The sequence below is a fragment of the Gorilla gorilla genome, chromosome 6 (genome assembly GCF_029281585.2).
Source record: "Gorilla gorilla gorilla isolate KB3781 chromosome 6, NHGRI_mGorGor1-v2.1_pri, whole genome shotgun sequence".
NCBI lineage: Eukaryota > Metazoa > Chordata > Mammalia > Primates > Hominidae > Gorilla > Gorilla gorilla.
This window is the reverse complement of record NC_073230.2, coordinates 103,749,084-103,774,254: the sequence shown is the minus strand read 5'-3', so window position 1 is coordinate 103,774,254 and position 25,171 is coordinate 103,749,084. Positions and strand designations below refer to the sequence as shown.

Sequence of the window (25,171 nt, the reverse complement as noted above, 5' to 3'; positions counted from 1 at the left end):
CGTTTGGAGTGAGATTTTTCTTTTACTGTGAGGGACTGTGCATTGTAGGATTTTTAGAATCATCTCTGACCTCTACCCAGTACACACCAGGGGCACCCACTTGGCCACACACCCACCCAGCTGTGATGTTCAAAAATGTCTCCAGACATCGCCCAATGTTGGCACTCTGGAAACAAAATTACTGGAGGTTGAGATCCACTGTTATGTACTAATGTTTGACTTAATTACATGTACTATTTTAAATGTTTATAGATTTTTCAATAAGGCTGATATTTTAGAGAAATTTGATCTATTTATATAAGAGAGAAACTCACTTCTAGAGAAGTTATGATCTGCTCATGAATTCTCAGGAGTCAAGCCAAAGGTAGAACCAGTATTTTCCAAACACATGATTAGTACTCTTTCCTGATCCACATGTAAAATACCCTCACTAATAGGGTATCTGTAATTTTATATGCATATTTTACAGTTGTAAGAGCCTCTTTTTTGAAATTCTACATTCTCATATGCATTTTGCACTTAATTTTATAGTAACTTTTGAATTTATTTTGTTCACTTAGAAAATTGGGGGCTCAGGAACATTACCAAAGGTTTAAGGACCATGTTTCAACTCGAGATATGCAGTTCTGAATCCTGTGTTCATTCCATTATTCATTTTAGTGTCCTTAGTTTAACATGTCTGGATACTTATCTAATTTGCTCATATAATTTGATAAACATAGATATTTCTGTTTTAATATAACCCTCAAAATGTTTCATTTCATGATCTAAATTAAACACAATGTGAACTAAAATGTAGTCACTGTGCTACTGTGGGAAGAAAAATACGGTGTTCTTGTTATTAGTCAGGGATTTGTTCCTAAATATAGGCAATCTATGAAATATGGAATTTGGAAAAAAATGTAAATTTCTTTAAAAAAATCAGTCTGCTTTCAAATATATTTTACGAATACATTTGTGTGAAGTTGGCCTATTCTTATCTCAAAGCTATTGTTACCTTTGGTGTTAGTGAGTAAAACCTGTTATTTTTTTAATCAAATAATGATGAGAGTAGCATACAGAATTAAAAGTTGAACATCTCTCAATCGTACACTATTTCCCTCAAAGTGAGTATTTTTTTATGACAACAGCTTACCTCCTCTCGATGCTCATCCCCTGACCTCTGGATATACCATTTAATAGTTGCTTGTTGGGATTTAGGTATACATTCCAGAAAGGTTGAGTTAAATTCAATGCCAAAAATCACCTTTTCATCAGCAGTTTCATGACTAATGCCTGGAAAGCAAACATGGAATAAGAGATTAACCTTGACCTGATTTTAAAAGCAATGGGAAAACAGACTGATTCAGAACAGATGCCATGGGGAAAGAATCATATACATTATTAAAGAGAAAGGAAATTCATGTTATAATATTGTTACCTGAGACAAATATTACACAACAGATTGATTTTTAAAATTTGATCCCTGTATTGTAATTTTTATTCTTTCATCAATATATTAGCTATTTGCACTTGATTTTAAAAAATAGTGTTCATAATATCAAACTCTATATATTGAGATTTTTTTCTTTGAGCTGAATAAATCTTTTGCATCTTTTAGTGCTTTAATACTTTTTTGTTAATATAAAATATAAACAATTTTGTAGATAGTTCTGGAGGAGCAGTTTGCTTTAATTTAAAGATAATTTCTATCATGAATTGGTCCACAGAGCTGATCAGATAACAGAAAATTTTGATATTAGAAAAGTAAGTTATAGTGATCTGCACCTGATAAAATTCTATGATGATGATGATGAGCCAGATGCACTAATACTCAATATCTGGGCCTTATCTGTATTAATCTACCATTTTTTTTCTTTTTTATACTGAGGGATTTTTTTAACCCAATATACGTTTGCTATGAGATAGTTACTAGGATGCTTAAAGGAACAGTGTCTCAGACACCTTATTCTCATAAATCAATGCACCATCTGAAATACATTCCATCTAGAGTAGCCAAAGGCTGTGTCCCTTGTGTGATCTAAGAGCTCTAGCTCAAATTTGATCAAATAAAAAATGACAGCTGCTCAGCTTGGCCCAAATATGCACTATTTCATCATATATTCAGATATCTCAATTTTACAGATTGGCTTACTTAGCACTATAGACATCAACTAGAGTAAGGTTTAAGGGACCAAGTGAATCCTAAACCTAAGCATACAAATGAGCAGCAAATGGCATAATTGCACATATATTAGTTAGGCTTCTTTTCAAGAAACTTATTTTGAATTTATTTGTGTTTTATCAGCAAGGATTAAGTCAAGCATGCTGACACCATTATGAATTAACCTCATCTAACCTTCAAAATGTGTGGATTCCATTTAAAACCTGTAGTCTATCAACTATCTCCACCAATTCAACAGATTATAGCTGTGGTTTTTACAGTTAATAAATTCCTAATGCACAGAAAGATCACTGGTGCCAGTCATGGAAAAGAAAGACATGCACCATCTTATAATAACAGATACAATTTTCCTGAGAAAGGGATTTTGTCAACAAAGTAGGGGATGATGTAGGTTGATTGTTGGGATATGGGGCAAGGGTTCAGGAGAAATGCAATTAGACTGACTTAACCAAAGAATTGGTCAATTTAGTAAAAGATAAATTGGTGAAATCAACTGGAAAAGTAATAGTGAGCTCATTATCTGAACTCTTTTTTCAAATTAATAGAGATAATGTCTGACATCTCTACATCAGTTTCACTGAAAATGAAAAATGAATTTATCGTTACTTCCAATAACGTTTGTTTCACTTTTGAATTTTGTTTTCCACTTTAAAAGTTTTTAAACGTACATAGATGTATGCATATTATATACACATACACACACACACATACACACGCTATCATACACAAAGGTTAAGCATCCTTAATTCAAAAATCTGAAATCCAAAATGCTCCAAAATCCAAAACATTTTCAGCACAGACATAAACCACAAGTGGAAAATTCTACTTGATAGTTGCAGTCAAAAGGCAGGGACACAACACACAGTTTATGTGTGAATAAGTGTAAGAAAATGATTGCTTATTGGTAACATATAAATTCAGAGTCAGGAATGATGGTGATGCCATGCAACCACAGATTGTCCACATTGGTGGCTGAGAAAATAACACCTTTACTTTCTTATGGTACAATGTACACAAACTTTGTTTCATGTACAATATTATTAAAAATACTATACAGAATTACCTGAAGGCTATGCGTATAAGGTGTATATGAAATATAAATAAATTTTGTGTTCAGATTTGGGTCCTATTCCAAGATATTTCATTATGTATATGCAAATATTCCAAAATCTGATAAAATGTGGAATCCAAAAACCTTTTGGTCCCAGGCATTTCAGATAAGGAATATTCAACTTGTTTTGTTCTATCATGACCTAAATTTTAAATGTGTAAAAGTTATATACAGTAGTGTTTTGAAATAGTTAAAATAGCTTCTTATTACATGTAAGATAATTGTGGAGTATTTTTTTTCCTCTAGATGGCAGTCAAAAAAATTTTTATAGCAAAATGCCTAGAATACCTCTTTATAATAAATATATAGCTTGTCATTAAAGTGCAAGATTGATCTGTTTAATGTTGTTAAACTATTTTTCTGCATGTATTGCTGATTTTATGTCATTGATAATCATGCAATTGTGTAGCTTTTAACAATTAAAGTAATAATGAAAGAAAATAAAGAAGAAAAGAAACATCTTTGCCCATTATTCAAGACTTGACTTTCTAATAAAATGCAGCACACATTTATGGTGGATTAGAAACAAGTCATTTAATTTGTAAATATCATTACAATCTCTACTCTAACTCCCACAATTGATTATTTGCCTTTAGTGTTTCATACTCCAATCAATTTTCTATACAGGTGTCAATCACTTTTATTTTAAAAAAACAACTTTTCTGAGCAATATGAAATAGCTCCTAGCACCTATAAAGTAAAAAATAAAATTAATAGAATCACATAGACCCTTTCACAAACTTTACCCAATCTATGTGAGGTCTTTCTGATTTTAATTATTGTTACTTCATTTACTTTATAAAATCTAACTTTTTCCTGAAGGTATAGCTCAAATGCTATCCATCTGAATATCCTTCCATTTACCTGTCTATTACACAACCGTTTTTGTGTGCCTAACACACTAACATCATTTTAGGTGCTAGGATAATATGACAGGACGAATATGAAATTCACTGCCCTCTAGAAACTTACATTCTAGTGACATAGGCAAAGTAATCAAGTAAATGAATAAAAAAGGAATATCTGCTGCAAAACAATAAAGGAGATCAGAAAATACCAAGGGCAAAAAAAAAAAATGTATTTTAGATGAGATGATCAGGAAAGGTGTCTCTGAAGAATTAACATTTAACCATAAGATTAATTGATATAAAAAGATGGAGCTAAGTAAACATCTGAAAAACGAGTTCCTCAGGTACAGAGGACAATGAATGCAAACATACATAAGGCAGCAACCCATTGATGCTTTTGAAAAAGAGAAAGCTACTAAGTGAACCTAGCAACAGTGATGTGAGAGAGGGTCAGAGAATATACTAGCGATCAGGTCAAGAAGCATCTTGCATGCCATAGGAAAACTTTCCGGTTTTTCACCAATTGTTCTAAGAAGCTATTGAAAAATGTTGAGTAAGGGAGTGACATGCCCTGACTGAAGTTTTTAAAAAGATGACTCTGTCTAGTAAGTGGGGTATACAACTAAGTGGGGTACAGACAGAAGTGGTGCAAGTGTGGAGGCAGAGAGACCAGTGAAGTAGCTACTGAGGAGCTACTGTGGCCTCAGTTAGGCTGGCATCTGTGGGTATGATGAGAAGTAGGAAAGCTTGGCCATGAGCCAGAAGGACTAATTGAGAGGGTGGTGATAGGATGGGAAAGAAAGAAAATAATATAAAAGTGACTCCTGGCTGCTTTTTGACATAAGTAGCTGGGTGAATTGTGTGCAATTTATTAATATAGGAAAGTCTGCTGAACAAATAAGTCTTGAAGAAGATAATAAGAATTCTTTCTCAGACATAAGTTTGAAATGCTAATTAGGCTTTCAAATGGAACTCTTCAGTAGGCATACAAGTGTCTGTGTCTGGTACGTAAGGGTGAGTTCAGAATTGGACAATGAATTTGGGAGTGAAATAGCCTCTGATAGTGTTGAAATAGACAGTATTAGGGAGTGAGTAGACAGAGAATGGAAAAGTGGCTTGGTACACTCCAATATTTAAAAGGTGAGATGAAAAGGAAAGTTAAGAACACTCAGAAGTCAGTCTGAAAGGTAAGAGGTAAACCAGAAGGATATGGTACAAGGGCACATAGGTATGCTGGAATATCATTTCTCTGAAAACAAAACAAAACAACAAATAACCTAATTTGTAGCGCTTGCTGATTTTGCTGTTGTAAATACTCCCACCATGTCTGATTCAAGCTTTCAGTGGTTTAAAATCAGCTCACAAAATTTCAAAAATTTAAGCAACCAACTTATATGAGGCCACATGAACTGGCTCCAGCACACAAATGCATGGAAGTCAAAAGAAAGTGTTTCAAAAAAGAGGGAGTTAGAGCTTAAGTAAAAATGAGAACCGAAAATTGGCCGTTGGATTTGGCAAGGAGGAAATTGCCGGTGACCTTGACAAGAATAGATTGGATAGACTGATGATGATGATTATTAGAAAAGACTGTGTGCAGTGGGTTATAGCATGATAGGGTATGGTAAAGTGAAGACAAAAATTGTGAGTACCTAAGGCAGCAACTACGTTTTGTATCAGTTTCTTTGTAAAATTCATCATTTGACATAGCATTTATTTTACTTGTTTTGGTATTTATTGTCTGCTCTCTCCCCCAACACACTCCTGAATATAAATATCGTGAATGCACAGATTCTTTTGTTGTTTTCTTTGTTGTTCATTGCTGTATCCTCAATACCTCTAATCATCCCCGATAAATTTCATATTCATATGTAGATAATTGCATATGTATCGCACAGTAATGATTGCTAACTAAAACAATGGACATCACAATGAATCACCTACACATTAGAACAAGAAGCCAAGCACACTAATCTGGACCAAGGCTTATTTTTCAGAAGAATTAAGTTATAAGTTAAAAATAACTGTTTTGTTTTTAAATCAAGCAAACACTACCAGACCTCCAGTTATAGATTATGAAATTTGGGTTATTTACATCACTGGTAGGGTGTTTAGTAACATTGTGATAAATGTGCTCTTCTTCCACCTGTTCGTGTGTGTGTGTTTGGTGTGTGTGTGTGTGCATATATTTTCGATCTTAAGGCAGAGCTTGAGAGTGTAAAGTAGCTGAAGCTCTGGAATACATACTTTTATAGATTTTTTTTCTCTGTTCTCAGACTCACTCACCAGGCCACCTCTCTTTTCCCCCACACTGGCCTTCTCCTTCTTTTAAGATCTTCTATTCTGTGATTAATTTTTCTAGACAATACAGCCTTTTGGTGATCTCTCTTTCACTAAACTCCCCTATCACTAATTATGCCTTGTGACACTTCCCGAAAGATTCATAAGCTCTCTAAGGAGTTTCTTAGTCACATAGTGTACCCAGGACAATTACATGCACATGGAAGTCGCTTAATAAATATTTATTGATTAAGTGAATATATGATTTGATAGGTGAATATAAATAAAGTATAGACTACCTAAAAACTTCTTTCTAATAAGACCTACACTTTTACCAGACTTCTGGGAGGTCTATTTGAGTTTACTCTAAATGTCCAAATGTTTTCTGTTATATCCTGTTTTATCTCTAATAGCAGTTTTCAAACTTTATAAAGATGGATAAGGTAGTAAAAAAGAAACAAAAGCTACAGTTTAGGAATTTTAAAAGACATATGAAACAAATAATGATATAACAAAGGATTATTCAATTAGGCACGTAGACAGGGGTTGATTTATAAAATTTCCTGTTGCTCTTCCAGAACACGTGCATTACACAAAATGGAGATATTCCTATATAATAGATGGTTTAAGTCATACAATAAAAAGATACAAAGAGTGGGCTTAGCATTTTAAATGGGAGGAAAAGCATATCAGAGCTGTACTTACTGTCTTCGATGTCCCAGCACTGGGTGATTGGGTCGCCATATTTTACATCTTGGCGTCTAGCTCTCCTGCGGAAAGGGGATTAAACTTATTAGAACTTCAAGCATGATTACCATCATATAGAAAGGCTACATCTAATACTAATAACAGTGGCAGATGCAGTACTATGCTTGTCTTACAGTTCAACTTAAATGCAAGTCAATATTCCAATCAATCTAACATTGATTTAAAAAACTACTGGTAATGAGGTCCTAATAGAAGAAATCCTTTTCAGACAATGAGATGACATGAATTTTATTTAACTACGCTTCTTTTTCTCTATTTTTTCACAAATTATTCAACAAAAAACTTTAAATAAAAATACAACCTAGGTTTTATATAATTAAAATGAGGATAGCTACTCTCTTTAGGAACTCTCTTTTTAGTCAGTCATTGAGAAATAATAATATATAAAAGGGTTCAGTCAGTGGCTGGGAACGTAGACACAAATACAAAACACCCTGTCATGTAAAGATTCATTATTGCATAGATTTAATTAAGCAACAAACTAAATACTGTAACTTGAAATAGAATTATAAATTCAGTATGGTATAAAAGACTACCTGTTATTTCTATCTGCTGATGAGTAGCTCAAATTGTTTTTCTCATAGTTATGATCATAATAATAATAATAATAAAAATGGCTTTTGTATTACATCACATATTTTCCTTAAAAGAAAGGAGTAATTATTTTATTAAAAAAAATCCCTGCTACATCTAAGCAGGTCTTACACTCTTACAGCATATTTTCATTTGCTTTGGCTATTTTATTTTGTCACTTCAGAGATCAGAAAAGCACCAGTAAATGTTCTGTGATATCCATAGTGTTCCTTGAGGGTAATGCTGAACAGATGACAACAGATGACAAGATTCATCCATTATACACATCTTTCGGCTCACATGACATTATGTTAGGTAAGGGAAAACATCACAGTGGCATGTCTGAAAGATCAGAGATACAGTCTTGGGAAATACAAGAAGAAAAAATTATGATGGTATAAGGTACATAGGTCAAGAATGTTTTTAAATCTTGGCTTCTTAAGGAACAGGGTCAATTCATCAAACTGAAGGTTTATTACCAACTAATGAGCATTCTTGTTTTTCAGCTTCTAGGAAAGCATTCCCCAAAGACTATAATGAGCAAGTTCTTGGCCAAAAACCATAACAAAATGTGGGTGACTTTTAACTTTTAATTTCTAATAATCATATGTACCCATTTCAATTTAATTCATGGATTTCAGGGAATACAAAATGTTTTCTAATTTTAAGTAATATTTGCTGTTGAACTATACATTCAATTTGTAATTTCCTAGAATTTAGAATTTGAGAAATCAATAAAATTCCAAAAAGAAAAAAGTGTACTTGTGGTAATGAGACTAGCATGTGCCTGTTAGTTTAAAAACAGACCTAAAAATAAATTTGCTTACATTTCACCTAGAGGAAAATATACTTCGAATACTTTAGAAAATAATGTTACTATAATCAACATTTTAAAATAATTAACATAATATATTTAGCTAGCATCAGGCATATCGATGGGCATTCATATTGTTTCCAGTTATTTTGCTATAAAAATAATGCTGAAATAAACATTCTTGAACATATAACTTTGTTGTACTTTTGCACATGTGCATATAGAACAAATTCCTAGCTTGGAATTGTTGGCTCAAAATAGCATTATTTCTAAGAGCACATAAAGCAATGAACTACAAACAGCAAGGAAACCGTTTGTTGTTTAATTATATGAGTGGCAGAAATTGACAAAGTTATAATTATTAGAGTAAAAATAAAATTATACCAAGTCACTAGGCTGCACTGTGGGTTTCATACAATCTGTGCTTGTACAATCATATATATTTATATATTATTTGCAAAACAGTAGGCACCAGTATATAAATATTTAGAAATAAGAAATAAGGAAGGAACAATTATAAAAAAGGGAAAATAGTGAATAAAAACAAACCTTTAATAGTGCTTGACATAAATGAAAGAAAAGAATATATAGAATTTATTAAAATTGTTTGAAGTTCCATATTTCAGAATTTCAGAGCATCTGTTTTACCCTCCTTCAAAATTAAGTTTTATGTAAAAATATAAAACAACATTTTGATTTTAATATTCCTTCCATAGGACATGTTAGTAATATATTTTCTCTTTAACTTAAACTATAAGACAAGGCATTAATGTGAGATATTCAGCTTGTAGAAAGGAAGGCTTTATATTAGCTCAATGTGCCTCTTACCTTTTAGAAGTAGGAGCATATCGAGAGCATGCATTTCCATCCCAGGCACAGTAGGGGTCTCTGGCAAGACAACAGTCTGCGCAAGCTTTCCCATAAGTGTCGCATCTGTGCAAGGAGAGCTGAACCAATCCATCTCGGGAACCAATGTACAATTGTTGCTGCAAATCGGGCAAAACAAATGAATTAGAAGCATCTTTCAGACTAGTCTTAAGAATTTCCTTTTCTTGAATATCACATAAAACATATAAATCTGTTTCTCTGGGTGTCTTGCCCATTGTAAACACTTGTACAGAAACATAATGAGGAGTAAAATAAGTCAATCATTTCTATCCTGGTTAGATGGTAGTTTGAAGGTTTTGATGCTGAAATGGACAGCATTCTACAAGTTTGGCAGTAATTTCAGAAGGTCAAAAACCAGCTGCTAGACAGGAATTAAGATGTCAAATTCTTTCTCAATACTAGAAAATGTACTTTGAGAGATTATGTCCAGCACAGATGCTATAGGCAAAGCTCACGGTCTTCCCAAGACTTCCCATGGCTCCTTATATAAGAGACGACTGGAAATAAATTTATAAAGCATTCCCCTGATTTCAATTAACCATTTCATTTGTTATTAAAGTACTGATCCTTGAAAGAACATGAGTTATTAGTGGGAGAGAAAGTATTTGTTATCACTCTGAAGAAAGTATTAAACAGGCTTGAGGGATGCTATATCACAAATGAAAGGCTGCGTGATACTGAAAAACCAAGCAAACAAAATCACATTTTCAACATAAGTCCTGAAAGTAATGCATTACTTCCCTTATACATTCTTTTGAGTATCTGTGGTAGTAGTGGTGGAGGGGGAGGGGTGATACAAGTGAATAAGCCACAATCTGTGCCTTCAAAGAACTCATGGTCCACTCTAGTGGACCATTTCAAGAGTTAGAGGGGGGGAAATCCATGTTAGAAATAGGTATTGGCAGAATAACATAGTACTCAACTTACAGAAATGGGTCTTACACCTCTAGCACCCATTAAACTGTCAGTTAAGACTTCCTAGTTGCTAAATGCAATGAACACTGTTTAGTATTTGTTTTACTGAAATTCTCTATACTGTTTGACACTAATGACTATATGTTCCTTGAAACTTTCTCTTCTTTCTATTCTCCCTCTTCATTTCGGATTAAGACATTTGTCTCCTTTGTGATTCCTTTTTTTTTTTTTTGCATTAAATGTTGGGTTTCCGTCTTTTTGCTTCTTATTTATTTACCTTTTATATTGTACAAAAGACTTAGATATATCTTGAAAACAACATAAGTATAAACGTAATAACCCCCCCTAAATCTACTCCTCCTGCCCTTGGAGGCAGCACTCTCATCCACCAAGTCATCCAAGACAGAAATCTGGGAGTTGTCTTTGAATCTTCTTTCTCTCACATTCAGTCTGTCATCACTTCATTTCCATTCTCTCATACAGAATTTTCTAATCTATTTCCTCCCCTCCCTTGCTACAGCCACTAACTTTGTTTCAGTCCTTATCACTTCTTTCCTGGATTACTTGTAAGTGTCCTATTTCTGCTGGCTTTGATTTTGTTTTCCAATAATCCCCATCTCTACCCCAATACCCAGTCTATCTTCCACACTGCCACACCAGACTGATCTTTCTAAAAAGAAAATCTTATTATAACACCCTCCTTCTTAATCATAAATGTATTTTTGTTTGTTTGTTTTCCTTTCCAATGGCTTTTTTTTTTTTTTTTTTTTTTTGAGCCAGGTTCTCACTATGTTGCCCAGACTGGACTTGAGCTCCTGGGCTCAAGGTATCCTCCCATTCTAGGCTCCTGAGTAGCTGCACTACAGGTGAGCATTATCCAAGCATCCAGGGGTTTTCATTGTTTTTAAGATATGCTGCTAAACTTCTTAGGAGGATATATAAAGATATATAAAGATGTGCCTAATCTTGTTCTGTCTTACTTCTCCAGATTCATTTCTAGCCTCCCTGCCCTTTGAACACACATATGATCCATACTCTAATTGTACACAAACTTATTACAATAAGCTATAGTCTCTCACTCTTCACACTTTTGCAAAGATTCTCCCCTTCTGGTTGGCATATGCTCCTCCACTCCATTCTCCTTTTAATATATCTGGTTAACTATGACATCCTTCATAATTCAAGCTGTATGTCTCTTCTTTCAGTTATCTTTCCCTGTTCCTTCTGGCTCCCTTTAGGCCACTTTCTTGTCTCTGTCTTTCTAGTCTCTATTATTACTGTGCAGTGTTAGTGTCTTCCTTTGACACTCAGCTATACTGTGAGCTTCTGGAGGTTAATGGCGAGCTATGTTATTCATTCATTCATGTACCCTCCAAGCACCTTAGGCCTTCAAGAAATAAATGATAAGTGAATGAACAAATAAATGACAAAGCCCTGAAGAAGAAAACTATTTAGATCATTTCCTAAAAAAATCACTCTGCCATAGGAACAGTAATAGATTAAGTCAATTTTAGCAACACCTTGATGTTGAACATGTCATATGGCTTTCTTAAATCTTGGGGGTGCAAATAGAAATAATAGTGCAGTTTGAATCTCTTGAAACAATTGTAATTTGGAATATCATATCAGAGAGTTATGAAATAATGTTAAAGATTATTACTATTATTATAATTAGTTACCATTTACTTTACACTTATGTGCCTGCTCTCTGTTTAGAACGTTGCATGAAGCATCCTCTTTAAACTCCCAACAAACTCTGGAGGTGGATATTGTTTTTCTAACTTTACTGTTGAGGAAATTGATTCTGAGAGTTCAATATTATGTGATATGTTGAAGGTTGGCTGTTGGGCTGCCACCACAGTTCATATTCTAACTCCTAGACCCCCAGATTAAAAACCCTTTGTAATGGTTAGGGTTGATATTCTACATGAATGTCTAATGGGCTTGACAGAACGACATTCTCATGAGACTAGGAAAGCGAGTTCAGTTTTTAAGATCCAAAGGAAGGGGAGAAAAAATCATTCAATTAATGAAATTTGGCTCAATTTCTCCCAAGGCAAGGCTGAAACAATGGTCTCTAATGAATTACAAGAGAAACAAATAATGTTTTAAATTTCTTAAAATTTAACTTCCAATTTCAATGGATTTTTTTTCAAATAAAGTTTGATTCAAGCAGCCCATGGCTTTTGTGATTAACTTTCATACAAAAGTTAAAAAGTACCTGCTTCAGAGACAATTCCATGTTCAAGATGATTGATGAGTGCTGAAAATAGAAGTTAAATGTCAATAAAGATAATCATTAACAGGTTTTTATATTAAACAATATGTTGTTTTATCTGATGCCATATATCACTGAAGTAAACATCAAGTCTCTGTTACATAAGGAAATAAAGTTCTTATTGTTTGCTATTTTCTTCCAAAATGTAGTGATTGTACCTTAACAGAAATGATAAAAAGTTATTTTGTAGTATCTTATTAAAGATAAGTGACTTAAATGTATAAGAAAATACTCTGTATTGAAAATTGTTCCCAGTTACTCACAAGTGTTCTTCTTCTAAATCTGCTTATCTTAACTGCTTCCATATAAGTCAAACTAGTGTTGACAAGAACATCTCCATAATTATTTATTACCTCTTTCTGCTCTTACTTAGATCAGTGGTTCAAAAAGTTGTTTAAGTAGCAGAGTTTTGAAAAGTTATAGGGCTCCTTGTGGATGACCATATTCTTTACGGAACACTACACAATACTGGTGCACATGATTTCACGATATGAACTAAGGCTAGTTTTGTTTGTAAAAAAATATGGCTCAATGCATGCAAGATAAAATCAGAAACATGAACACAAAAGCTAACAAACTAAAAAGGACAAGATGGCTTAAAAAATTTCCATCTACCTATCATCTATCTACTATTTATTCATTTAGCACCAGCTCATATTTACTAATTGACAAGCAGTATTAGATGTTAAAGATTTAAAGAAATATATGAAAGAAAAAATTTCAGTGGGAAAGTTCTATCAAATAGCATTTTTGTTATCAATTTTAAAAACATGCCCAAACTTATCAAATTATATACATAAAATATGTTCAGTTTTTTGTTTGTATCTCAATTATACCTCAATAAAGCTGTTTTTAAAATAAGAAAAGAAAACAAAAGCTGGTCATTTATGTAATTTTAACAGCAGAATCCAAGTAATTCTTCTTGACCACTGTCTAACACCATTGAATGAGACTTGTTCTAATGTGCTTATGTGTTATAGGCACTGTATTTTTGGCCTCTGGGTTCACACTTATGTTTGACATCTGGCCTTCCCCTAGGAACCACCCAAGATTTTGTTTTGGTAGACACCAGATAGCAGGTCTTGTTCTTGTTAACTCCTTGACCACTATTATCATCACAACGTAAACAGGATCCTGTGGAACTCAGCATGTTAATTAACTTGAGCCCCTCACAGAGGAAGGCTTTATTCTCTTTTAAAGCATTATTTACATGGAAACAATCCATTTTAATAAACTGTCTCAATAAAAATGTTATAATAAACAAAGCATATTTTTAAAAAAGTTTTTCTGAGAAAAGAAGTATTTCAAATGTTACAATCAGCAAATAATTGTAAACTTAATTTTACTGAGGATTTACAAAGCATGCCACAATTGAGAGTTATTGTTAAAAGTCAAAGACATTCTCCAAATCTGGAGAACTATTCTTCTAGATCTACTAACTCTTTTTGGCCGGTGAGAGGAGTTTAGCATACATGAAGACTTACTATGATGCAACCTATATATTTTTTTAATTTCCTTACAGAAAAGCAGGGACACATGATTTATACACTGGTCTATTTTTCTCAAATTCAATTGGGGAAAAATTGAAAAGTAAAATTTATAAAGTAGAAAAGCATCTGGATAGTAAAAGAGACCCCAGGCTTTCATTTAATGTGGCAATTTGTCTGACTATATGCTTAGAGAATGCAGTAATGAGAGGCAATCCCGGGAGCCCTGAATTCAGCGGTATTCTACAGAGGAAGGTGAGTCCCATTCCTAGTCGCTTATAAAACTTTTTCCACTGCTTTGGGAAAAGAAAACTAAGAAAGCTAATTTCAAAGGCTTCTTCAGGTAACCTGATGATGTATTAAAACAAGGGTGCCCTATAACAAGCACTACTCAGTTTCAACATCTTTTCTCCTGGCACTCTGGACTGAGTCTTACCTTGAATATCTGCAACTCCTCCAGCACTACCTCTTCCATATTCCACTTTTCCTTTGAAATGCTGACAACTTTGAGGACGGTTCCAATGTCTGAAAAAATGCATAACCCATGATCCCATTGTTTCTATCTCAAAAATTAGTGGTAAGCATATCCTTAGAAACCTGCAAATCATTCCCCTCACTTCTCTTTAAATGCCTTTCAAAAAACAGATTAAATGAAACATGCATGAAGTGAAGCTTAGTGTTTAAGTTTTGTCCTCCCAAAATATAGCTTTTAGCTAGTAGAACACCCATTTATAGAGAGAATGTTAAAGGATGCATATTCAGAGTATATTCTTAACAAAAGTAATATATATATATATGTATAATTTAAATATTGTTTGAAACGTTAATAGAGCAAACGTTTTGGACCTTAACTTAAAAAGTTAAAAATATATTAAAATAACAAATTCTCTCTCTTCCTTCCATGTAATATATATTTATTAAGTAGTTACTATATCCAATTCACCATGAAAGACAGATATATATTCTTTTAATAATGTTGTCAAATGAACAAAAAAATCATTGAAGCTATCTGAGGGAAATTGTAGTTCACTCTTCAAATGTATTCTATCTTCAGAATCCTTATTAATAGATAAGAAATGGAAGGTTTGTTTAAAATTATTTAAGTTCAACTTAATACAAGGTTGATAATGCAAACCAAAAATTGACATTTAAAAGAGGTATCTTAAATACATCATCTTACATTGAAATTAAATGAAGTGTCAGGTTAGTAGAGAAAGAAAATTAAAAGAACAGTTTAGAAAAAGAAAAAAATCCCACTTTAATTTATATAATATAGGCATTTTTAAACTTCTGAGCACTGGGGTTGGAGTATAGTAACGTATATAATAATGATCCTGTTTGCACAAAATAGTCTGAATTATTTAATTGTTTTTAAATAACTCTGGGATCTTTAAAGAATATTAAATGTACATTTTTCCAAATGTCAAAATTAAAAACCTATCTTAGCAGTCTATAATTTTCTCAGTAAAGGTTAGATAGTACCACCTAGTGGCTAAATGACATTCATTGCAGTGAACTGTTGAAGACCTAGTTTTGGGTGGACAGTACAAATTAAGCGTCAAACTTGTGGCAATTAATAGAAACTAATTAATTCTACTTTTGACCCTTCAACAGCCATCTCTTTTGTCTTGGGAATATCCCTTATTTTTCTGGTTTGTGGAATTGCCATCTTCAAAATAATCAGGTTTGACAATCAATGACAAAGGTCCTCTGATTCCGTCACACACATACTTCCTAATAAACCTAACTTCTATAAGATCCATAATTTTTAAAAATAAAATTATTCTAAAATTGTTTTGAACTCTTAAATATCTATTCTAATAAAAAGTCTTGTTTGTTAAAAATTCTTAATTTTTAATTCTTTATGAAATGCTTGATCCATTAAGTTATATAATATGATATGGAATACAGTGCTTTTGTTTTAATGATACATGTTATCTTTACTGCCATTAGAATTCCCATGACATTATTAGCTAATACTTTTACTTTTTTTGAGATTAAGTTTTTCTTTTTATAAAAACATTTTAATCATTTTATAGTTACTGAGTTGACAGACAAAGAAAAAATACAATGGGCTTAAAAACTGAGTCTAGGAAATACATTTTAATGCACAAAATTCAAGAAGAAAGATAATCTCCAAGAAGTTTCTATTTAAAGGTCCTCACAAAGTAATGTTTAATGTTTCTGAAAATCTATCTTAAGTCAACTAAGTCAGTGATTCTCAAAATCAGGTGAAGGAATCTTTTGGGAATATACTTGCAAAGAGAGGGAAAGGCAAAGTTTGAAAATAAACATTACTTTGCCCTACTTGTTTAACTGTAGTTCAAAATCATTCAACAAATATGTATTCAGCATGTAATGTAGAGCAGGCACATTGCTGTCAAATGCATTTTGAAATCTCAAATATGAAGTTGGGAGATATTTATGATTATCAATTAAAAGCTACATAATTTTAAGAAATGCTGACAAGGTTTTATCTAAAAATTACTCATTTTTATTTTGACCAATAAATATTTTTGAAGTTTTTCTTCTCTTTGTCTAATAATGAAAAAATCCTTTTGAAAAAATCCTAATCTAGTTTTAGCTTACCTGTTCCAAGAAACATTACATCGTACTGGCCATCTTCTGCAATGACATGATCCACCACTATCTGTGTCAGTCGGTAATCCACATTGATTCTCTTGAACGTTGGTCCTCCTGCAACTGGGTATACGGACTTATACATCACAGAGTGCCGCTTTATGAAACTGATGACATCATCTGGAAAATCTCGGGTGGATTTAATCAGTGGGTCATAGGTTTTGCTTGGACACTGAAAAGAAATGTGGAGGAAAGTAAAGACATTGTTTATGCACCTGAGAAGTTCACACTTATTTCCAATAAAGTTTGTATAGCTTATCATCAATAATATTAAATGAATGGACAACAGAGTCAATATGGAATCATGTGTACTTGTAAATAAATGCAGCGTGCCTCCAATAAATTTAAACCCAGTTTTCTCCTTCAAAAATTTTCTAAATTACATCTGCATTTTATAACGTTTCCATAGTGAATTCTTTTCTTATGAAGATTATTTCTTCTGAAGATTGTTTCTAATGAAGATATTTGAAATCTAACTTGAAATAACTGTTAAGAAACTGATCTATAAACATGAGAACACGTGGAAAGCCATTATTTTCAATTTCCTTTGAGTAATTTATAATTTCAGTTCAAATGAAACCATGTTTAATTAAAAAATAAAAAAGGAACAAACAGTTCATAAAAATTAATTTCAAAGTATTTAATAGTTTGAAATTGTAATTATGTAGTTTCTTTTATGATTAGTGTGAAAATTACACTTTGAACGATTCAACAGCTCTTCTCCTAAAGAGTCTGCGAAGAAACCGTTAGGGAATTTTATACTTCTTTCTAAAATTGCCTTATGTGCCTTTCAGCATCCACTAAATCAATAGTTAGCACGACCTGCCCCCTGGTGGTAAGAGTAAAAAGTTCAAAATGGTTCAAATCAAATGAATTTTATGTGCCTTTATCCAAAAATAAAGGGGAAAAACACCTTATAATTAGACTTTTTTTTCCAGAAAATATCACCTCTCCCACATCCTAAATCTATTTTATGTTTAAACATATTGCAATTTAGGAAGGTACCTCGTATAGAACGATTCTTTTATCACATTTGAATTCTCAATGGACTAATGCATTCTTTTGGAGAGGAAAACTTTAGTCAATTGATGCAGTCATAGAGAATAAAATGATTGACAGTAAGGACAGATTTTTTTAATGGTGCTTTTCTTTGTTTCAGTTTTTAGAGAAGTTGGAAACAGTCTCCATGGAACTGAACCATTTAAACTTGGCACTAATTAGAATCATGCCAAGGCTCCAAAAACATAATGTACTTCTCAAAATATTCAAGAGGGTCATTCTTAGGGAGCTGAAGATAATAGAACTAGTCCCAATATTTGACTTTGACCCCAAATTTTATACCAATAAAATCATAATGGCTCATTATGAATTAGAAGAAGTATCAAAGAGGTTGTACTAAACGTCTGTTAATGTTTTTCTATAAATAATTTAAGAATATCTTTATCTTTAACAACAATTTTCAATGTCTGGTATTAAGAAACTGATACTTTCTGGATATTTAGTTATTTGTCCCAGGTCTGCACCAGAGAGATTAGAAACGTCCTAGAATATTAGCCACTTTGCATTTACTTAACATATTCTTAACTGGATGTTGGTCTAAAGATCTAAGTCTGCACGTTCAGTCATTATTTCCAGCACTTAACCTTCAGCCAAGCGGAATCCGTCAACTCGATAATGGAAGAACCTTGCATTAAATAGATTAAGCAGGGACTCAAAATGGATATGGAGCTCAAATGATACAAAGCTCTTGTCCAATTATAGGCTGCATGTTTGAGGCTCAGTCAAAGACAATTCATAGTAGGCTTATAATGCCTGTGGTTCAATCTGGTTGGTATATCATTAAAATCAAACCCAGAGCAAGATTTTGCCTGCACACATTTTTTAAAAAGCACTCCAACTTAAGAAAAAATCACTTTTGACTTTGCAGCTGTAGTTGTGCAGTAGCCAAAGTTTTCAAAGAAATAATATCATGACATTCAAGCCATAGTTTTTGATATCAAATTGTTAAATAATTAGAAATTTTAATGCAAGAAAGTATAGCTGAATGAAAATATGAACACTTAGAAAAAATAAATATGAATTTTCCTCATTGCTCCGACAAAAATGGTTTAAGTGTAATAAAATCTAAGGCGGAAAAAAAGGAAGGAAAACCTGGTTTCTATTGACTATAAAATGATCTTTGAAAATATATATTTTTTCTTATGGCAGCTTTTCCTCATGGCATGTTGCCAGTGTTTGGACAAGATCTTTATCCTCTCAATTGCTATGCATGATATCTCAGGTCTGCGTCTCCACTATGCTTGCACAAATGAAAATGATTTGGTAGAGTTACTCTCTGAGGTTTAGGATAGTACAGTTTGAATCAAATATTGTTATTTCAGTACATTCAAACCAGTGGAATTTTTGCGTTGATATCATATAGCTGTCCTGCACACAGATCTAAAAATAATGAGATGCCAAGCAATGTATGTAGGTAAGAGTAAAGTAGGAAAGAAAAATTCCGTAAAAGAAAAGAGAAAGTGTAGGGAAATGCTACATCTAAAGCGGATGGTCATTCATATTCAGTTATTTTCCTTTAACAAATTCTAGAAAATTCTCCTATGGCAGCTATACATCTCAGGTATTAGAAATCTAGTGGGTTTTTCTCTGTATGTATGTACTTTTAATTTCTAGGTATTAACACAGCCCACCTGAACATACCATACGGGGACATTTATTTCTGCCTCCAGTTTTCTTAATTTGCCAGATTAGCTCCTAGGAGAGTAGGAAATAAATCAGGAAACTTATCTGTGTCTCTACCCGCTGTTGTAAAATACTCAAAGACAGTATTATTCTCTTGTGCTGGAAATATTAATACCAGCACAAAAGAAGAAGAGAAAATAGAACCTGCCTAGACACACCCTGAGATGAAAGTGGAAACCCAACAGCAACAAGCCCTGGTTCAGGGCCTATCTCCCATGGCTGGCTGCCACAACTGGCTAGGTGTGATCATGTTATGCTTGGCAAGTCCGCGTGTTTGTCTAGGGCCTTTAGTAGTGGAATGGGAAGCAATGGATAAGAGGAGAAAAATGGTTTTTATCCAAAGAGAGAACTTTTCCCCTTGGCAAAGCCCCAGACAGCTGTCAAAGGTTTTTTTCTCCCCGCAGCTTCAGGCTATTCTCTACAGGTTGCAGTTTCCTTTTAAACAAGTCAGAGGAATGACTAATGTGAGGGAAGACATGGCAAAAGAAAGACTGAACTAGGCTTTCATTTTCAGAAGCCTGAGTTTTATTTATAGAGTAAAAATGCAAATGTAACAGTTGCCGTCTTATACCCCTGCTTTCATCGAAGAGTCAACCTACAACAGATAAAGGCAAGGAAAGACCCTGTATTAAATATCAGAGAAAAAGAGGCCGGGGCAAACATATAGAGGTAATTTCTCTCCTTCCCTCTCCCTCTCCTTTTCTTTAAGGTTCCCTTTCTCTTAAAGGAATTTCTATGCCAGAAAAAGCAAAACACTATTGAACATAGTAAATAGCCTGGGATTTGAAGAACTTCATTTTAAAAGCAAATTGTTTGCCCTCTGGAAAATAAAGCTGAAAGCCAGTTGGGAAGGTTAATTTCTTTTGGAAGCCCCTTGACTGTCTCCATTTTAGGGAAACATGGCCTACACACAGTTAAAGGGAAATGATAGTGATATTTTGTGATACATGTCCTTTAGTGTAATCTGTTTTAGGAATCTGGACTCAGGATATCCAGAGTCTAGTCCTGCCTCTGCTTCTCCCTTCTAGAACCAACACCAGGAATGAATGAACAGAACTAGAGATATCCTCAGTAATTTAGAGAGATGATAAAGTAATTGTTATCCAATAAGTGGAAGGTGATGGAGTGAGCAAATATTAAAGAGAAAATAAAACTGTGAATTCAATATGATAGAGAGACATGAGTGAGCCACTGATGCCTAAAATGAGATATCCCCAAAAGTTTTCCACAGATTTTGAATTAATTAGGAAAGACTTGCTTAAATGAAACAAACAATAGCAATAAGATGTTAGCTACATTCCTCAGGTACACAAATGGGAAGATAGTGTGAGACACTATGAGAGAATTCCTGCATCATACTCTGTAGTTTTCAGTCTCCTTTGGTAAGACTATCATAGTCTAACACTAGACAAATTAATAGAAAGTTCTGGATATTATTTTTGAATTACATTTTTTTCTTTGGTCAGTTACACCTATGTTTGAAAGTCAACTGTAAAACATGTCTTTTAAAACTCTTACTTAATGGGATCAGCATAGTTTACAATTAAAATCTAATGTATGAGGTTAATAAATACATATATTCTGAGAACCATCAGCTCCTTAGGAAAAGAATGTATTTAGAATCATGTTAAAGCTCAAGTAAAATAGTTTAGGTGGGGCAGAAAGAGAAAACAGGGTAGCTAAAAAGTTTTGAACTTGTGGAATCCATGGTTTCCTCAAATCCCTGCTGTTGAGAAGATTAAGCAAGGTAAAAATTGGAATTTCTAAGCACTATTCCAGTTCTAGTTGAAGAACACATTACATACTTCAAGTCCACTATGGAAACCCAATTGTTGATATTATGTATTATTATCCTATGATCTATCTTCTCCAAGATTTACTTCTGTAAAGCAAAATCAGAAACCAAGCTCAGGCATGGCAGTGATGCCTTGATATGTTAGAGTAAAAAAGACCTTTCTACAACCAAACGGTATGCCAGGGCCCAGAGCTGGTTCAGGGTAGTGCATTTGTAAGATGAATTTTTCAGTGGACCCAGAATCAAAAGAACTTTATAATTTTTCAATGACTCTTACAATGTTAGAAAGTCTAATAATTTAATGGGAAATAAATGACTGTCAGACACATCTACATGTATATCTCGTTTGGAGGTTTTATCTTATAGCAAAAAAGAGGAACAATAAAGGCCCTACAGCAAAGAGAGGAAATTTTTAGCATTTGCCATTGATTTTCTCCAGTGAAAACTAATGTGAGTTGTACATATGGGGCTTTTTGTTAGACAAAGATTTGAAATCTTGCAGAGGGAGAGATATTTCATTATTTTACATTGGTGGTAGTTGAAAATATTTTTTTCTTAATAAAGTTTTACAGAATATTCTTAGTCAAGTTTTGTTAACCAAGATTTATAGGATATTTTATTTTACTTTATGTTCTCACTAAAAGGACATATTATATTCAGAAGTAAAACCATGGAAGACAATTAGCAGGAAGAAGGAGGTTAGCTTAGTGTTTTTGATGTTTTATGTGGCTTAATGTTTGTTTTCCCAACATAAAAGGAATATTAAACAAGGGTCTCATTGAACACAGCAGCAGCTTTTGGGGTTCTGTGTCTCACTTTGCAATCTGAGCTGACCATGCACACAAACATCTGTGTCTAAGTGACCTGCAATTGGTATTGATCTTGGCACCACCTACTATTATATGGGTGTTTTCCAGCAAGGAAAAGTAGAGATAATTGCCAATGATCAGGGAAACCGAACCATGCCAAACTATGTCACCTTTACGGATACCAAACAATTGATTAGTGATACTCCAACTAATCAATTTCCAATGAACCGTGCCAGCATGGCTTTTGATGCCAAATGTCTGACTGGATGCCGATTTGATGATGCCATTGTCCAGTTTGATATGACATATTGGCCTTTCACGGTGGTAAATGATGCTGGCAGGCCCAAGGTCCAAGTAGAGTATGAGAGAGACAAAAAGCTGCTACCCATAGGAGGTGTCTTCTATGGTTCTGACAAAGATGAAGGAAATTGCAAAAGTCTACCTTGGGAAGACTGTTACCAATGCTGTGGTCACAGTGCCAGCTTACTTGAATGACTCTCAGCATCAGGGCTATCAAAGATGCTGGAACTATTGCTGGTCTCAATGTACTTGGAATTATCAATGTGCCAATTGTTGCTGCTATTGCTTACAGTTTAGACAAAAAAAAAAAAAAAAAAAAAAAAAGGTTGGAGCTGAAAGAAACGTGCTAATCTTTGACCTGGGAGGTGGCGTTTTTGATCCTCACTATGGAGGGTGGAATCTCTGAGGTGAAATCTACAGCCAGAGACACCTACTTAGGTGGAGAGGACTTTCACAACTGAAATGTCAACCATTTTACTGGTGAGTTATAGTGCACACATGCAAGGACATAGTGAGAACAAGAGAGCTGTCTGGCGCCTCTATACTGCTTGTGAACTTGCTAAGCATACTCTTCCAGCACTGAAACCAGTACTGAGGTCAATTCTCTTCATGAAGGAATCCACTTCTATATCTCCATTAATTGTGCCCAATTTGGAGAATTGAATGCTGAGCCTGTTCTGTGGCACTCTGGACCCCATAGAGAAATCCATTTGAGATGCCAAACTAGACAAACCACAGATTCCTGATAATGTCCTGGTTGGTGGTCCTAATTGTATCCCCAAGATTTAATAGCTTCTCCAAGGCATCTTCAATGGAAAATAGCTGAATGAGAGCATCAACCCTGATGAAGCTGTTGCTTACGATGAAGCTGTCCAGGCAGCCGTCCTATCTAGAGACATCTCAAAATGTTCAAGATTTTCTGTTTTTGGATGTCACTCCTCTTTCCCTTGATATTAAAACTGCTGATGGAGTCATGGCTGTCCTCATCAAGTGTGATGCTACCATTCCTACCAGGCAGACACAGACCTTCACTACCTACTCTGACAAGCCTAGCATGTCATTGCCAAGTATAAAAACCTACTTGGCAAGTTTGAGCTCACAGGCGTACCTCCTGCACACCATGGTGTTCATCAGATTGAAGTCACCTTTGATATTAATGCCAAGGGCATCCTCAATGTCTACTCTCACTGATGACAAGGGCCATTTGAGCAAGGAAGACATTGAGCCTATGGTCCAGGAAACTGAGAAGTACAAAGCTGAAGATGAGAAGCAGAGGGACAAGGTGTCATCCAAGAATTCACTTGATCCCTATGTGTTCAACATGAAAGCAACTGCTGAAGATGAGAAACTTCAAGTCAAGATTAACAATGAGCACAAACAGAAGATTCTTAGCAAGTGCCATGAAATTATCAACTGGCTCGATAAGAATCAGACTGCAGAGAAGGAAGAATTTGAACATGCACAGCAAGAGCTGGAGAAGTCTGCAAGTCCATCATAACCAAACTGGACTAGAGTGCAGAAGGCATGCTAGGAGGAATGCCAGGGGGATTTCCTGGTGGTAGAGCTCCTGCATCTGGTGGTGCTTTTCAGGGCCCACCACTGAAGAGGTTGATTAAGACAACCCAACTGTAGATGTAGCATTGTTCTACATAGTTAAAACACCGAAGAACCCAAATTTGTAGCAAATTCTATGGCAGTTTTACGGTCGAGCTGCTATACTAAATTACTGGGCATTCTCAATACTTGAATATGGAACATGAGCACAAGGAAAGGAAATAACATTGCACTTTATAAACATTGTAAGTGGAAAATGCAATGTCTTAAATAAAACTGTATTTAAAGTTGGTATCAAAAAAAGATTAAACAAAAGAAAACTAACCACAACCTCCACCCCTGAATAAAAAAAAAGATTTTGAGCTGAAAATGAGCATTTATTTAATGTCTCTAGTGTTGGACAGTGGAAGAGGCAATGCTGGCATGAGAAGTTCAGTCTCTAGGTACTCTACCCAGGATGCTTCTTACCATGTTATGATGTTCCTTAAATATGGCTTTGTTTCAAATTTTTGAACCAAAAAATTTTCAGGAATCCTTAGAATCACCATTTTTCACCACCTATTTTTTTTGAAACTACCTAGATAAAAAAAAAGTAAAAAGAACAGGCTTTTCTGGTGTTTGAGCTATTAATAGAAAGTATCATGCATTTATGTTCATCAGTGTCCACACAGTAAAACGAATTTATGAAATATTTAAAAAGTACCTATAACCACTTCCTTTTATTTCCCACCAAAAAATGGAGACTTAGTTGGGAAATTCACGTGTAAGCTTTCATCTGTAAAAGTAAAACTAAAACAACTAACATTTAACGCAGTAACAATTTGGGAGCAAACGGAATTTAAAAAGGAATCATTATTTTTACAAAATCAGACATTTAGTAGTTATTTAAAAATGGTGGCAAAATGATTCAAGCAAAGTACAACATGCATTTTATATTTGAACTTCAAAAACAAGTATTTTCTCCTCACCTTTTTGATAAGGGAATGGTTTAAAACTGAAACTCACTTTTAAGGAAATATTTACTAATACTTTACACTTATGCATAAATCTTAAAAATCCCTTGGCTACACAGAATAAAACTGCAGAGTACATCAGTTATAAAAAACCAACTATCAAGTTGGAAATTTTCTGCCTTTACAAATCTTTCTTAGATTCTGGGTTTTCTAGCAGTCTGTTATTTTGGGCTGGATTCAATTTGGTTTCTATAT

General features: G+C 33.9%; 1 protein-coding gene and 1 pseudogene across 2 annotated transcripts in view; one reads left to right on the top strand and one right to left on the bottom strand.

Annotated features, from left to right (window-relative positions):
- Window positions 1–25,171, bottom strand: part of SEMA3D (semaphorin 3D) — a 191,827-nt gene that overhangs the window by 10,141 nt on the left and 156,515 nt on the right. For both annotated transcript variants that reach the window (XM_019030326.4, XM_063708657.1), the window contains 6 exons: window positions 16,713–16,935; window positions 14,560–14,648; window positions 12,580–12,621; window positions 9,384–9,541; window positions 7,106–7,170; window positions 1,136–1,275 (listed from right to left, as the gene is read on the bottom strand). In XM_019030326.4, coding sequence (XP_018885871.1) covers window positions 1,136–1,275; window positions 7,106–7,170; window positions 9,384–9,541; window positions 12,580–12,621; window positions 14,560–14,648; window positions 16,713–16,935 — 717 coding nt within the window. The remainder of the gene's footprint in view (window positions 1–1,135; window positions 1,276–7,105; window positions 7,171–9,383; window positions 9,542–12,579; window positions 12,622–14,559; window positions 14,649–16,712; window positions 16,936–25,171) is intronic.
- LOC101133671 (heat shock cognate 71 kDa protein-like) lies at window positions 22,248–24,025 on the top strand (annotated as a pseudogene).